This window comes from Rhinolophus sinicus, chromosome 2 (genome assembly GCF_057876585.1).
Source record: "Rhinolophus sinicus isolate RSI-liver-muscle chromosome 2, RSI-T2T, whole genome shotgun sequence".
Classification (NCBI taxonomy): domain Eukaryota; kingdom Metazoa; phylum Chordata; class Mammalia; order Chiroptera; family Rhinolophidae; genus Rhinolophus; species Rhinolophus sinicus.
The window spans coordinates 25,359,026-25,375,138 of record NC_142502.1 but is presented as its reverse complement, the minus strand read 5'-3'; the positions used below and the strand labels follow the sequence as shown (position 1 = coordinate 25,375,138).

The 16,113-nt window shown below is 36.4% G+C and overlaps 1 protein-coding gene across 8 annotated transcripts in view; it reads right to left on the bottom strand.

Moving 5' to 3' along the window:
- Nucleotides 1–16,113, bottom strand: part of MAP7 (microtubule associated protein 7) — a 159,685-nt gene that overhangs the window by 21,153 nt on the left and 122,419 nt on the right. For 4 of the 8 annotated variants that reach the window (XM_019732717.3, XM_019732715.3, XM_019732714.3 and 1 more), the window contains 3 exons: nt 13,077–13,187; nt 7,516–7,629; nt 2,628–2,779 (listed from right to left, as the gene is read on the bottom strand). In XM_019732717.3, the coding sequence (XP_019588276.3) occupies nt 2,628–2,779; nt 7,516–7,629; nt 13,077–13,187 (377 nt within the window). The remainder of the gene's footprint in view (nt 1–2,627; nt 2,780–7,515; nt 7,630–13,076; nt 13,188–16,113) is intronic. The other 4 variants (XM_074333625.2, XM_019732716.3, XM_019732719.3 and 1 more) reach the window with 3 other exon arrangements.

The window sequence follows — 16,113 nt, the reverse complement described above, 5'->3', positions numbered from 1 at the left end:
TAAACTTAAAAACTACCATGTAACAAAGAATACAATCAACAGAGTAAGAAGGCAACCTACAGAATGGGATAAAATATTTGCAAATCATATATATGATAAAGGATTAATATTCGGAATATATAAACAACTCCTACATCTCAACAATAACAAAAATATAAAGATTAAGATTTAAAAATGCGCAGAATATTTGAGTAGATATTTCTCCAAAGATGATATACAAATGACCAACAAACATATAAAAACATGCTCAAAATCACTGATAATTAGAGAAATGCAAACCAAAACCACAATGAGATAGCCCCTCATACCCGTTAGAATGACTACTATAAAAGAAAATGAAACAAAATAACAAGTGCTGGCGAAGATATGGAAAAAGTGGAATCCTTGTGCACAGTTGGTGGGAATGTACTCATAAGTAAAATGGTTCAGTCACTATGGAAAATAGCATGACAGTTCCTTAAGAAATAAATAATACAATTACATGAGCTCTAACAATCCCACTTCTGGGTATACATCCAAAAGAACTGAAGACAACATCTGGAAGAGGTATCTGCATACACATATTTATAGTGCTATTCACAATAGTTAAGAGACAGAAGCAACTCAAATGCCTCAAGAGATGAATGGATTAACAAAATGTGGTGTTGTATATACATGTATATGTACATGTGTAGATATGAGCATGTGCACATGTGCACACACACACAGAGGAATATTAGCCTTGAAAAGAACAAAAAACTTGTGACATGCTACAACATGGATGGACCTTGAGGACATTACACTAGTGAAATAAGCCAGTCTTAAAAAGACAAGTACTGTACAACTCCATTTATATTGCATTTAGGTATCTAAAGTAGTCAAATTCATAGAAACAGAAAGTAAAATGGTGGGTGCCAGGAGCTGGAGGGAACAGGAAATGGGAAGTTGTTTAACAGGTATAGTTTCAGTTTTGAAAGATGTAAAAAGTTTGAAGATTGGTTGCACAATGGTGTAAATATACTTAAAATTACTGAACTGTGCACTTGAAAATGGTTAAAATGGTAAATTTTGTTACATGTTTTTTACTGCAATCAAAAAATGTTTTAAATTAAATTTGAAATTGGATTGTCAGTGTCACTAGCCACTTTTGAAGTGCTCAATAGCCACACGTGGCTAGCTGCTCAACTGGACTCCAAAGTGCAGCTCTGGGGTACACAGGACTTGCAGAGTCATTTTCTGGCAGTAGATATTTGCCTAAATATTTAGTTGTAAAGAGGTGAAAAGAAGGCCAATAGATTAAATACAGAAACAGGAAAGCATTACAAAAAAAAAAAAAAAAAAAGAAAGAAAAAAGGTGAGAAAGTAGTGGTTCTGGATCATGTGATGAAATCCCTCTCTTTTAATCAGTTGGCGAAGGGTAAGCTCTCATCCTTCCCTCCTGGAGTGTTAATTTTTGTTTTTATCCCAGGCAAGGTATTTTTCCTTTGGTTAATGTTTTTCCCTCACCAATAAATACCTAATGTTTGGCTAAAGCTTCCCTGCTGTACTACTGCTTTTTGCCCATAGCTAGGACCAATGTGCTAATGACAGAAAACTTCCCAGAGTTCTGACTCAATCATGAATTAAATGCTGATTCCCGAAAACCTGAAAGCCTTGAAAGAAAACTGCCTGTAAGCAAAGCCTTCAAATTCTCACAATCCTAGAAATATCCTCAAACATCTAAGAAAAATCCTTTTAAGCGTCCATTAGCTTTATAAATCTGAATTGTTGTTGGACCGTAAGATTTTTAAAAAATTGTTCCACTCTTGCATTAAATGGGTCATGCTATTACCATGGGAGAGAGGCAATGAGATCTTCTGGTTGACTGGTGTGTCCTTTAAGACAGAAGTACAAAGTCTGAAGACCATAGAACAGTATCTACATCTTTGAACAGATACCAAATAACTCACAGTTTAAAACAAAGAAGAAAGATTCCTGAAGACGTACAAGTTACCTCATTGCATTTATAGCATGGTGAAAATTAACGTTAGCTCAGTCACTTTGCCAGTAATGACAAGTACAAATTATATTCTTTACTTGGAAAATCCGAGTTTATAACACAGCCCAACAGCCTTTCAAGAATTACTTAGTGAATAATAACTAGTGTTGCTTAAATACTTTGTTACTATATTTTAGGATCTGAGACTTGACAAGGATTATTAAAGATGCAGATAAAAATTCTTCATGTTGCTTTTTAGTGAACCACATGTAGAGTTCATCCAACTTCTGGATATAGTTGGAATAAAATGCAGAGGCAGCAGTCCACGCCCACTTCTTCTTCAAAGATTTTCTACTTTCAGAACTAAAAGTATGCTGGCATTGCACTTATCTGTATTGAGGCACCAGCAGGGTGCTTTAGTCATACATACACCCTTGATCAGTGAATAGTTTTCATTTCCAAATTCACATTTTTGGGGGGACTAAAATCCCCAAGTGGAGAGGAAGTGTGGGGGACACTACCACCCAGCCAACCAGATTCAGGCCTGGTGGGAAAGATGGGCTGGCGGATGTCGCCACCTCCCAATCTTAGATCCACACCGCACCTAGGGGTGGTGTCCACTGCACAGAAATAGCACAGGTGGGCCCGGTCGCCCCCAACGGCTACTCACCGCTGTGCCATGAACAGTCCTCCTTCGCGCAGAGCCCTCAGGTGGTGTGACAAAGAATTTTGGTCGCTCCATCGGATTTCTAGAGTGTGCAGCTTTGTAGGGCATGATGTTGATGGGGCTGCAAGATGCTGAACGAGGACAAATGGGGATAACTAGGGTGCAGGTGATTGTTTTACACACAAGAGTGCCAGAGGAGCAGTTGAAGGAAAGCCAAAAGCAGGTTCAGAAGAAGGAGCAAAGCAGAGATAGAGAGAAAAGTAGGGAGAAGATGTTATTACCTAAAGGTGTTCAGAACCATCATACTCAGCTCTCCTCACAGTCCTATCAGTTTACAATGTATCCAAAAGGAAGGCATGTCCAAATGAAAAATGTGGAATATATAAGCTCTAAGTACTGATTAAAGATATAGATGTAATCCAATAATTATGGGAAGCAATCGCCTTATATTCCTAGAGACTGATGGTTCTGGTAAAATGCTGCTACATCAGTGGTAGATAATTTTTATATAAGGATTGCTTTATAAGGAGATTTTTTCCTAATTAGCTTTAAGATGGAACAAAAGGTGGAAAGACAGGAAGCGAGCAAGCAGGCAGGCAACTATTTCAGGAGTAAAGTTCAACAGCCAGTGGAAAAAAAGCAACAGAAGTTTTAAAATGTGAAACAACCAAGTCTTAGTAGGTGTTAAGACTTCTTACAAGGATAACTCATAATTTCCAGAAAAACATTTTTGTAAATGTTTTATCTATCCAAAGGCAAATCAAATGCATGCTCTGGGTTTCCCCCAAAGCCAAGGCATTTGATGATTTATAACAAGCAGCAGTAGAACATATAAGGACACAGGATGTCATCATTTAAAACAGTGAATAGAACACACATATGTTAGAATGGCCAAAAATAAAGTTGAATCATGAATAGGTTTTACAGTTTTACTCAAGATGGAATATTTTTTTGAAAAACAACCAAGTTTCTAACATTTCACCTTCAAAGAAACACTGTCATTAATCAAATGATTCTGAGCAAGAGTGGGTTGAAAGACATTCATATAACACTACATAGGTATCTAAAGTGTGGGTACTAGGCCCCAGGTTCATTTTTAGATCTTATCTAGAAATCATGTTTTCCATCAAAAATAAGACAATTAAACATGAGTACTGAGGCGAGTTGTATGTCTTTGGACCATGTTATAAAATGGTTTTACCCAATCTCTACCCATAGTATCAACCCTTTAAAGAGACAATTATGTCAACTGAATATAATAGTATTAATAAATTAAAAACTCAAAAGTTCACAGAACACATTCGGGATAATCTTAATTTCAGAATTAGAGTGAAAAAATATTCGTGCGTTTGGTTTAATCTGTATACCGAAAGTTGATCAGATTGCATCTTTATTTACATGCTCTCTTCCATCAAATGTCTGGCAGCAGCTTCTGGTTATCACTAAAGGGTTAATGCAGTGAACAGACTGGAAACTGCATTCTCTTTCTCCAATCATCTGAAAACAGAACTCTGTATCTTCAGGATAAACTAAAATACTTCATATTCCCTCATTTCTCCTGAGAAGAATATGTGTGTCATACTTGGGGGTTTACATAAAGCTTTGTTTTAGACCTTGATGATCAAGGAAGATTCCTATGTGTTGAGAGAAAGGAGGACCTTCTGTCATTTGGCTTGTTGTGATCACAGGAGAAATAATTTGAAAATAACCTTTTCTCAAGTGCCATAGCAAAGTCGTATTTGCATTATCCAGACAAGGAAAGAGTTCATTAATGCAAGACTCTTCCAAGCCAATCAAATACATTTGAAGAATAACATCCTGGCACAAGGCACTTCTGTGGGATTAATGACCAGGAGAGGCACACACTGCCCAGGGCACAGCCAGAGGCCGTTAACCTTACTGGAGGATCGAGAAACTCTAGACAACAGCCTGCTTTGAGGCCCTGGGTCTAACACTGAAAAAGGAATGAAATATGATTTCTTTTTCCTCTAGTGGAAAACAGTAATTTCAGGGTGTATCTATAGAGCATATCCAAAACCATTCTGGATATAAGCCAATCTCATTATGCCTCTGGTTCATTCTTTATTATGGTGCTGAGGTACTATCAATCAAAGGATGAAAATATCTTAAACCTATCTAGCATAGTCTTTACAAAAATCCTCAAATTTCATTGTTCAAGGAACATTGTCAGGCTAAAGCAAACATTAAAAATTCCTTCTAAAGATATTGCATTTCATAGGATTCATTGTTTTTCTGAAGAGCAACTACTGAAAAACCTGAAACCTTTAAATCAATTATTCTAACAATCTTGCCCTTCTGAAAAAAAAGTGAAAGCAATATAGAGTTGTTTTATTTTTTTTCCCCAGAGTGTCCTCGATATCCCAAAGTAGTTTTATGAAACATGAAAATTCTTTTATGGAAATGGCTTTGAGAAAGTCTTCCACAACATCTGTATTTCTTCCTACTCTTGGTAGCAAGTGTGCATTAATTGAAATCATTCAAAATTTTCTATATGAAATAATGGGTGAAGAGAAAAGATAATGCAGTTCAAGTAGTTGGAGTGTAACAAAGAATAAAAAAAAATTACATAATAAAATAACATGAATAACATTTATTGAGTACCTATATGTGCAGGCACTATTCTAAGCATTTTACATGTAGTAACTTATTTAATCCTGAGCTCTAATAATCACATGTATTTTAAAGCATGGGTATGGAAAAGTCAACCCAAAGCAGAGGCCATAAATGAAAGGCATGAGACTATGATTTCCGATTCTCAGCTGCCCTTACTGCTTGTTCTGTGAGTTTGCAATCACCCAACATCTTAGGGGTAAGGATGACTGTTTTAATCTGCTACTGTAACCCTAGCTCTGGACGTAGGTACTCCTCTTGCCAATGGCAATTGGATATAAGATGAACTCAAGGGACAGCACTAAAGTGAGAAAAAAGAATAATTAACGATAGATGGAAAACGAAGTGATGGAAAAAGTGTTTTTGAGAAAATAAATGTAAGAGATGTTTACATATATAATTTCAAATGGAAAAAATTTAAAATCCAACAGTTTGGGTTCATTAAACATAAGCTGTATCAATGAAATAATAGTTAACAATGATCTAAGGCAAATATTAATAAAACAGGCAACTCAAGAAAATGCTATGTATTGCCTCACGCTAAAGTAAATTACATAAATGTATCAATTTGTGAAAAGGCGAATGGAAGAGTTGCAAAGTAAAGACGAGCCAGTTAGCAGAAAAAAGCACCTGACTGAGCATAATAATGAAGAAAGGTGGCAAGATGGGAAGGAGGATAAGTGGAAAATGAGGGAATGGTGTTGGAAAAGACTAGAGGAAGAATGAAAGAATTGACAAAAGTTAGTGATGACAGAAATAGCAAAGAAAGACAATTTTCTAGCTGTGAGGCAGTCCTTTAGTATGAAAACATACAGTGTGGAGATTCATAAGCATGATAGCCATATACTACTATTTTGATCCTATGAAATAGAACTGAAAAGCAGTTTTAAAGCTTCATCAATTAGCTGGACATAAAGAAAAACTTCTGTGACTTGTACAAAAGTACGCCACTCATAGGCATGAAAAATAAGCTGTCTTGAAATAAGCTGTACTTTTTTTCCTCCAGAAAAATCTGATGCAACATGACAGCTGAGAAGAGAGTTACTTTACAGAAAACACAGAACATGGTGGTCCTGCTGGTTGAATGCACAGCTGTAGACACAGCATCACACAGGGTGCCAAGGATGGAAGGTAACCACGTTTGAGATCCAGTCCACTGGTTTTCTGAGTGGCTTTGGTGTAAGTCACTTTTTGTCACTGCACTTGGTTTCCACAGGCAGGTTGCAGGAATGCCTGCGCTTGCTTTGATTGCCTTCCAGGGGTACTATGAGAATTAGTGTTGCTATCAGCTCCTCGGGCACCGTAGATAAAAGACATCATAAAATCACCAGGAATTATTATTTGTAAAGAGGGCTAACGAGCATGAAGAGGCTTGCAAAAGCAAAGTGTTTTTTAAAGGGATCTTTATGAAGAGGTTATGCAATTTCCTAAATGCCAAATGAGGACGGGTAGACTGGTTATACAGATATAACAGTGTGCCCAAAGGTATTTGGGAAAATCCAAATCAACTCACCATGAGACAGACATTGCCAAGAGCCTAATATGTATCTTTCTTTCCAACTAGATGTAGGCTCTACACTAACTTCTCATTAAATTAATTGGCTCATTTAGGCACGTTTTGTACTTCAAAATGTAGAGGAGTTATAACTAATTATAATAACCAGTATTTGGCATATTTTACATATTGTCAAAGTATGTAACAAATAGGAACGCCATAATGAGCCTTCTCCACAAGTCTTACTTAGAGTTTTGGAAGGGTGCTCTTCCTAGATTACACATAAAAGACTGGCACAGGGAGGATAAGTAGTGAGCCTACAGCCACATCATCAAACTCTATACTTAAATGGGCTTGTGCTTTGATGTATTCCCAAGTCCACATATTAGTGTATTAAATTATTTCTACCTCTGGTCATCTGCTTAGATGCAGGGGCAGAAAGAAAGGCAGGGAAGGGATAGGTTTTCCTGGTAATATTATGAACAGACAGAAGCATCTGAAACCTCTGATCACAGGGAGGGGCATCCTTTCAACTGCCTGGCATCTGGTGTCCAGATAAGATGCTAAGACATATGCTCAGAAGAAACAATGCGAGGGGCATGAAACCAACACCAACAGACACATTTCCAAAGCCATTCCACCCGGAGGAGAGAGAAGCACACATTGGGAAAAACAGAGACGTGGTTAGATGAATATTGGAGGCTCAGATATGCTTCAAAAGGAAGACTTTACCTCACCAGGAAAGTTGCACCTCGACAAATTTACCTGTGTCTCCAGACAAGGCAGCTGTGCTTTTACTTCTGGCCAGGAACGAATGTGTGGGCGTCAGTAGTCTGTTAACAATGCTGCTCTCCCATGGGCTGAGCTGCAGGCGGCGAGCTAAATGTCACCACATAAGCAAGATGTTAGCAATCATTCTTTCCAGGAGCAAGAGGGCGCAGAGTATCACACCTATCGCTTCCATATGCTGGGCCTTCGAGAGAGACCAGGCTTTCCAGGGAGGACAGCTGGTGAAGACTCAGGGCAACAGGAACTCTGCTCAAAGGAGCAGCTATTCTGTAGTGTTGCCTTTCTTCAAATGTTAAGTTTGTAGCAGGCTCTATATTCGTTTTATAGACGCAGATTTTTCTAACCACGCTCCTTTAGTAAGCAACAGGTAACAGTACAGAAATGTGACTTCAACTATACGTTTGGCATGTATTGCTGACTCCACTTGTACCTATCTGCTCTTGTCAGGATGGGCAGCGGACTGATGGCACACACCTCAGCCAAAGGGTTTCCTAAGTAATAATCAACTCTAACAGAGGCTATGGCAGCATAATGCAAGTCTAGATTTATATATAAATAAAGACAGAAAGGGTCTCCATTAAATTTTGCTAGTCTCCATGAATTGCTATTGGGGCAACCGGGGAAATTAGATATAATACAAGAGGACTCATGAAAGGTTCCGTATAAAATTTCCTTTTGACTTGTCCATTCAGCTAGCCAGTTTTTTTCAAGTCTCTGTTCGGCAACAACATAAAAATTTTAGTGGAGGATAAGGGTAAAACTGAAGTAAGTTAAAATTAAACAGAAAAGCCAAAAATCCAGTATAAACATAATTTTGGAGATTACTAGTAAGTGAATGAGTGAAGAATCTGGAAAATAAATTTAAAATAATGCAATAGAGTAAGGTTCCACATTATACTGGGGTTTGGCAAGTTCATTATTAGGAAATGCATGCCAATTATAAATTATTTCGCTTAAATGGTTAGCTTGTGGTGATGACCCATGAAAATATATAGAAGCTACTTTCCAAAAATACCAGCAATCAAGCTTACAAAATCCTACAACTATCATTAATGTAAAGTGATCATATATCTCTATTTTAGAATACACACTTTCAAGTCACTTATAAAAGTCTTTAAAACTGTCTAAACCTGACAAGGCCACTCTGATCTGCACCATAACAGCAGCTGCAAATCCCTTTACCTCTGAAGCAATTGTTCTTATAACAATCTTTTATACCTTGTATTTTAAAATGATATTGAAATTCTAGGAAATTAGTTTTAGTAAAATAGGAGCCATCTCATGTTAAGTGTTATTATAGAAAATATTTGCTCCTATTTGGAAGAGGTACCAATCTCCAATAAGAACCTTAATTATCTGACTTTATTTTAAAAGAGTGGCTATTCTGATCAAGACTCTGGTGAATTTAAGAATTAGTGATTTGTTCATTAGATTTTCTGTTTATTAGCAGTGTCTTCATGGTTAAATTAAATCTTATTAGACAGTAAGATATTAATAAAAAGATCTGTTATAAAAACTAATGTAATAGTTACACAGGTAATAGCGCATACAATGGGAAAAGTGCTCCTTATAAACTATACTATGGTAGTGTATGTGTATGTTTGTGTCAGCAATGGAATATAATGTAACCTAAATCAGAATACATTCACAGAATAAGATTAATGGGGATTAGGATTAAATGAAAATCTTCAACAGAACTATATTTTCAGTAGATGAGAAAGGGAAGAAGAGATGAATGTTTCCTTTCTTAGATAAATTCTGTAGGCTGACTAGCTTAGAACTGCAGAGATGGTTTATCATTGAAAAGACATGTCTTTTCCTCACCCCTTTGATTAAGAAGTTCAATTACTTTATTCCTGTGAATCTTCAAGGCATCAACCAAAGAATTTGCCTTAAGTGAAGATCATTAAAAACCCTCTTTGAGTTGTGTTTAAAACAAATCCAAAGACATTTGTTTTATAGCTCCGACATGGAAAGATTTTGCTAAGAGAAACATGTTTTCATGTTTACCACATTCATAAGTAAGCCCTAAACAGGAGAGAGACAGATCTCTCCCAAAAGATAACTTTTCAGTGCAGGTTAGGACAGGAGAGTAAGTTTATTGGTTTCTTTTTTTGCAGCTAGAGGAGCCAGATTTTAAGACGATAAGCTCCGGAAGGAAGAGATGTTAATTCTCATGAAATAGCTCTAAAGTATCGATCCTACTGTGTGTCCCCGAAAATAAGACCCAGATGGACAATCAGCTCTAATAAGCCTTTTGGAGCAAAAATTAATATAAGACCCGGTCTTATATAATGTCTTATAGTGAAATAAGACCGGGTCTTATACTAATTTTTGCTCCAAAAGACGCATTACAGCTGATTGTCCGGCTAAGTCTAATTTTCAGGGAAACATGGTATCTAAGCACTTACAAATGAGATATTGACAAATTGCCATACTAGACCATCCAGACCAGGGGAGGCAAACAAACATGACAGATATTTGTACTATCACGCTCCTCCACAAGCAGGGAGCCACTATTCAGTTCCGACAATGAGTGCCATGCAGAAACCAGGCAAGTGTTGCCAGGTCCTGATTTTTCATTAGAAGTAGGAAATCTAAATGGCATATGAGATCTTCCATTTTTAAAATGATGGCAGTTAATTCAAATCAAAACAAGAACAAAAACCCCTGCTCAGGTCACCCGGAACATGCCAGTGGGCAGAATTCAGTTTGAGGTCTATCACTCCCTGTCCTAGGTTCTAGGAAAAAATTTATGGACTAATATCAAGCAAAGAGTAGGCAGCTTCATTCTTACTTTTTTCAAACTACTTATTCTTTGTCCTTGAGAAAAAAAACTGGTTAAGCAGGTAGGTTAATAAGAAACACACATTTTTAATGCAAAAATTTCTAATGGCAATGTTCTCTCTATTGCAGCAATTATAGAAATCTTTGGTAATCAAAGGTTTTCTTTTAACTCAGGTTATTTTATCAGTCTATGTGACACTACATTCATGTGTGATAATCAAAATATTTAAAAACTGGTAGGGCATGGGCACAGAGCCAGTGGATACTAGTCATTAGCTCTGGAGGGCTTGGGGAAGCACAGCTTGGGGAATTGGTATTTCTCAACTGGTATGAAAATATTTCAGTATTTTTCGATAACCAAAAGCACATTTCAGTGAAATGTCAATTTTGATAGTTTCAGAGCCTCAATTTATTATCAATTTCAAGGCTTGTGCTATTGGCCTGAAATAGCTCAAACAATCTAGCAATGGTGTAATACCCTCCAAGAGATTTGTCTGCAAATGCCTCTAATTTAATAACTTGATAAGAATGCTTTCTAATTTGATAAAAGCATAACCAACTTTAAAAAAACAGCAGAAAATAAAATAAACTAAACTACTTAAATTTCTAAAATAGAGAAGTGCAAATTCAGAAGAAATTTTATTATCATTAGAAGGCCTAGCCCTCTCACTGTTCTTCTGAGGGTTTTGCTTAACTCAAAAAAATTTGCTTCCAGGACCATATGGGAGCCCCTGGATGAACTGAATCTTCCTTCCAGGCCAGCCTTGCCTGTAAGATCCAGGAACAGGTTCACAGTTCCTTTGATACAGGGAAAGAGGAGCAGGACTCCAAATTTAGTGCTCTCCCTCCTAACCTATTAGTCCAGCCTAGTATTCAATTTTACAGGCCTGACCATGATTCAAGGAGCAGTTTCCTGACCTCAGCTACGAATTGGTTATTGAACTTCCCTTAACCTCACCCAAAGGAAGAATGCATGGAGTCAGAGTTGATCTAAGGAAGGACATCCATGAAGATAAAACCTGAAGATGCAGTGTAGCAACAACATGGGTTAGGAACTGATGATCTTTGTTCTACTCCCTCTTCTCCTGTGGTCAGCCTGTGGAGTATCAAGTTGGGCCCTTCACTTCTTAGAGACTCTTACTCCAACTACAGTAGATGAGCAATCCAACACATTTTTCTAGTTCTAAGAACCTATTTAAGAATAGCCCATCAGATACTATCATGCAGAATCTATAAAACATCTTATTTCTAGTTGACACAGCATCATCCATCATTCCACAGAAGCATGGGTAGGATGTTGTCTGATTTATTGCCCATTTCCCCACTCCCAACCTTACAGCAATTTCAGCTGTGGGACTTTAGGAGGCACTAAGCAAGGTTTAATTTTAATTCAAAGTACTGTAAAATCCCAATTGTAGTTTGCTTTAGATCCAGGTTCACAAAAGTATGAAATTAAAGTGCTGAGTAAGCGACCCGTTCCAGAGGTGAATAGATAACTGTAAGAATAACAGTCACATGTTATACTTTGTTATATTAGGAGGATGGGTTTGAAAAGAAAGGCTACTTATGAAAGGAATTTTAATTCATAATATTTTTCTCGGACATATAGAAGGCCCCAAATTTAACTACATGTCTAATATTGATTTAGGCAAATTAGGTGTAGAAAAAAGGAGTGGTTTAAGTTAAAAGGCAAGGATAGGAAGTTTTTCAAACATTTACTGCTTTAAGAGATTAGTTATAAAACAGCATCAACATATATAATATTGTACATTACAATGACACAACTTTTATACAATATAAAATATACAAATATACATACACACAGAGACGTGCACACATTACATTCTTTTTCAAGACTATAAACACTGAGCCTTTCCCAGTTTCTTAATAAAGCACTTAAAGTAACCACAACTTGTTACTTTTAAAGAGTATACATTTTTATATTGCACAATAATTTTTTTTGTTGTTTTTTAATTTAAAATCATTTTAGTTATGTAAAACAAGTAGCTTATCTTAAAAGCTTGGTTTTTCCTACCATGATATATAAATATGTAAAATAAAATATTCATTTTATAAATAACAACATTCATGTACTGTAAATCCATGGGATGAATAAAACTCAAAATTTAAATGAAATGTTAAGCGGAGGACTATGATTCTTAAAAGTTTTAGGTTTAAACTGATGATATTCTTGAAGTTAGGCCAAACCCCTTAAGAGTAAATGAATAGAAACCAAAAAAACCAAACACACACACACACACAAGAAATGCAGTAAGAAAGGTTTGGTTAAATGAGAAATAAATTAGCAAAATGAAATCTACCAACATGAATCAATTAAAACTTTTTTTTTTTTTTTTAGAAAGCCAAAGCCTAGAATTCCCAACGTACAGATGAAAAGGTCAAAGACAATGTGATTGAAGTAAAATAAATGTTCATAACAGATCATTTGCATGTTGGTGGATAAGTGGGTGATTTCTGGAGCTGTAAACTCATTTACTAAAGAGTTGAAAGAAGCACCGCTTTCATCACTGCTAAATGCAACCATTCAGCCAAGTTTTAAAATGAGAAATGTTCTTGTCGCAAGGAAAACGCTGCTCAGCCGTTTACTGCTTTTTTACTTTGAAGTTTTTTTCTTCCTATTTAAGAAACGTAGGGAAAGCAACTTCAGATGCTTATGTTTATCTGTAAACATCCAGGAAAAAAAGCATTAAGTAAATAAAAGAACACTTTTGTTTTCCTTTTGACTGTACCTCTATCTGGAGAATTTAGTAAAGTTGCAGATGAAGAGGAGAGCCGCTTGCTAATGACGGGATCAACATGTTTCGAAAGATTCATGGTGGAAACTGACCGCCTGTCTGGATCTAAAACAAATGGAGATAATGCTAATTGACAGCCAGCATGCAGGATTGCAATTTCCTAGTTCGCTGATGGAAGGAAAAACCAGGATTGGATGCTTTCAGCTCTATGACCAGATCTTTCAGAACAGCACAGTTTTCTAAGTGGACATTTTAAAGGTAACTTAAAGGCTGGAAATGAAATTCATTTTTCTTATAGGATAAAACAAACATTCAGCTCACCGGGTTGTCAGCCAGAGACATTCAAGCATATTGTTATAATGCAACAAATGGACGAAGGAGGGCAACTGAAATGATGGAGGCAGACTGTGAAGCAGAGAGAGGACCAGAAAGGTGAGTGCCTTTATCATTTCCCAAAGTAGGGACAATGGAGTAGTAACAGTGCTTGTAAAACAGAATGCAAACACTAAAAGAAGAACACTAGGTTATCCGTGTTTGCAGATACATTTGCTTATAGAGTCATTTTACCTAGGGCATTCAAGTTCATTACAGAAGAATAGATTCACAGGAAAGAAAGAAAAGGAAACACTGTAGGTGTGGGAAGGTTGACACTACAGCGTTTATTTCTTAAAGGTCTACTGATCACCACACCTCTGTGCTTCTAACAGAATTTATTGTAGTTCATAAGTGTAGAAACAGCCTATAAACTTGCCCAACAAAATTGACAGCAATATTTAAAAAAATCAGAATTCTTTCTCCTTAAATTTATTAACAATACTGTTCATCCTGCAGTTGAGTAATTTTAGAGCAATTCTTCAAGTTCAAGTCAGGAGAGAAATAGCAGCCATTTGACATTTAAAAGGCAAAAATCAGCTCTGCTAGTTTGCTGTCTGAACAACAGAACCAAGTTGTAAGGATACTCATTAGCATAAATCATGTTCCCTGAATACAACTGCATAAACGTCAAAAAATCTCATTATATTTATCTAGGAGGCAGGTAGATGTTCTGACCTATAATAGCCAAAATTAAAAGGGCTTTGCTGTATTTTGTTTTATTTTCTATTGCTCACTTCGTTTAAAAACAAACCAAAATGTTCCTTGTGGGAGAGGAGAGGCCTTCAAAACCCAGTTCCTATTGGTCTAAGCAACCCTGGTAGGTAAAAATTTTGTAATAATCTTTCTCCTACAGAATAACAATTTTTGACCATTATTTACAGTGTACAGGGATAAGCAACATCTTACACCAACATCAGATGTTCCTATCTTCTACTGAAAATCATTTTATGGTTGAAGCAATTATTTAAAAAAAAAAATCATTTCTGTGACTCAAAGTTATACTTAATTGATGGGCCGTCAGGGCAATCCTAATACAAGAAGTGATTTAAGGTAAAATATCAAACGGAATATCTTGATGAAACGTGAGGTTCAAGGGCATAACGAAGGATAAGGAAAGTCATTTCCGGGTGATTTTACAACAATACATTTCCTGATATTGCTTTATATGTGAAGCTCTAGTTGGGGGGAAAGGGTGTCTACATGCAGGCCTACCCTGCAGGGTTAAAATTATGGAGGTGTAACATGTATTTATTGTATTACTTAATACCTAATAGGACAATTTTAAATAATTTCTTTTCTCACAGAACAAAACAAATTCACAATTTCTGAAGAACAGGTTTAAAAGGACACGGTTGTACAAATCAGTGCTAGCTGATGTGTGAGCAGTCAAAGACCGTGATTTAATCTGTATTAAATTTAATTTCTAGCATCTGTTTGTTGGTCAGCATACACTGACTGAGTGCCCATCATGAGTCAGGTGTTGTTGTACAGCAAGGTATTCAAAATGAGTAAGACCTGATCTCTGTTTTCAATGTCACAGCAGATCATGTTGACCTTTGAGAATTCTGGCAAATTCCCATTATTTCCAAATGTCTCTGTTCTAGTATAGTAGCAATTTTCTTTAATTCATAGCCCTTATAAACATGGATTTTACCCAAAAGCCTACAAATACAACACTAGTTTCTCTTGCTTTGAGTGGCAGTAATAAAGGTCATATATTCAACTCTGAGCGTGGAAGAAAAAAATTAAAGCTAAGTAATTTTATTTCCCCTTAAAAACATTTGAAAATCAGTAACAGAATATACTCCTGACATATTATATGTGAAACATGAAGCCAAGTAAAAGAAAACTCAGTAAGGTTATAAAAATATATATCATGCCAGCTTTTCTTCACGGAAAATGTATGTAAAACTATCCCTAGAATGAAATGTCACACATAAATGAGCCTTATGATCACAGGGTTGATATGTGCCCCGACGAATACCACTGGTTGTGGAGAGCCAACAGAAAAAGGGGTTTCAATCTTGGCTTACTGCCCTAGGAAAGTAAATTGTGGTAACATGATTGTAGATTTTTTTAAATGAAGGAGTTATGGAAGACACACTGTATGTTAAAAACGAAAGAGAATAGAGCAAACAAATAAAAATCCATATTTAGATTAAAACAAAAGCGGCAGCAGCAGTATTGAGTGGGGGTGGGGAGGGGAATAAACTGGATGTACTTTGATCCAAGGTAATTTATTAGCTAAAATATTTTTTTTAAAGTTACATCTAAAGTGATCAGTTAAGGAGAAAATAAACACTTCACATATAATTATTTCAATACCTTTAAGTCATCTGAGTATATTACCACACTTAAGAAACACTGTGCTATATCCCAGATCTAGGTCTATGCCACAGGATATTATGCAAGCATTCTGACTAAGGTGGTGATGGTTCAGCTATTGATGAACTCTGGCCCTAGGTCTGAGTTGTTAGCTACAGGCCAGGCAATCAGCAACCACAGGGAGGTCTGTACCCGGTTTTCTAGCACCACCAAAAGTTGTGAAGTGGTGGTCCAGGCCTGCTAAATTGAGAAAGGTGAATGATGACTCAACAAAACCACCTGGGGACAGAATGTAAGACAATGATTTTTCAACATAAATTAAAAAAAAAAA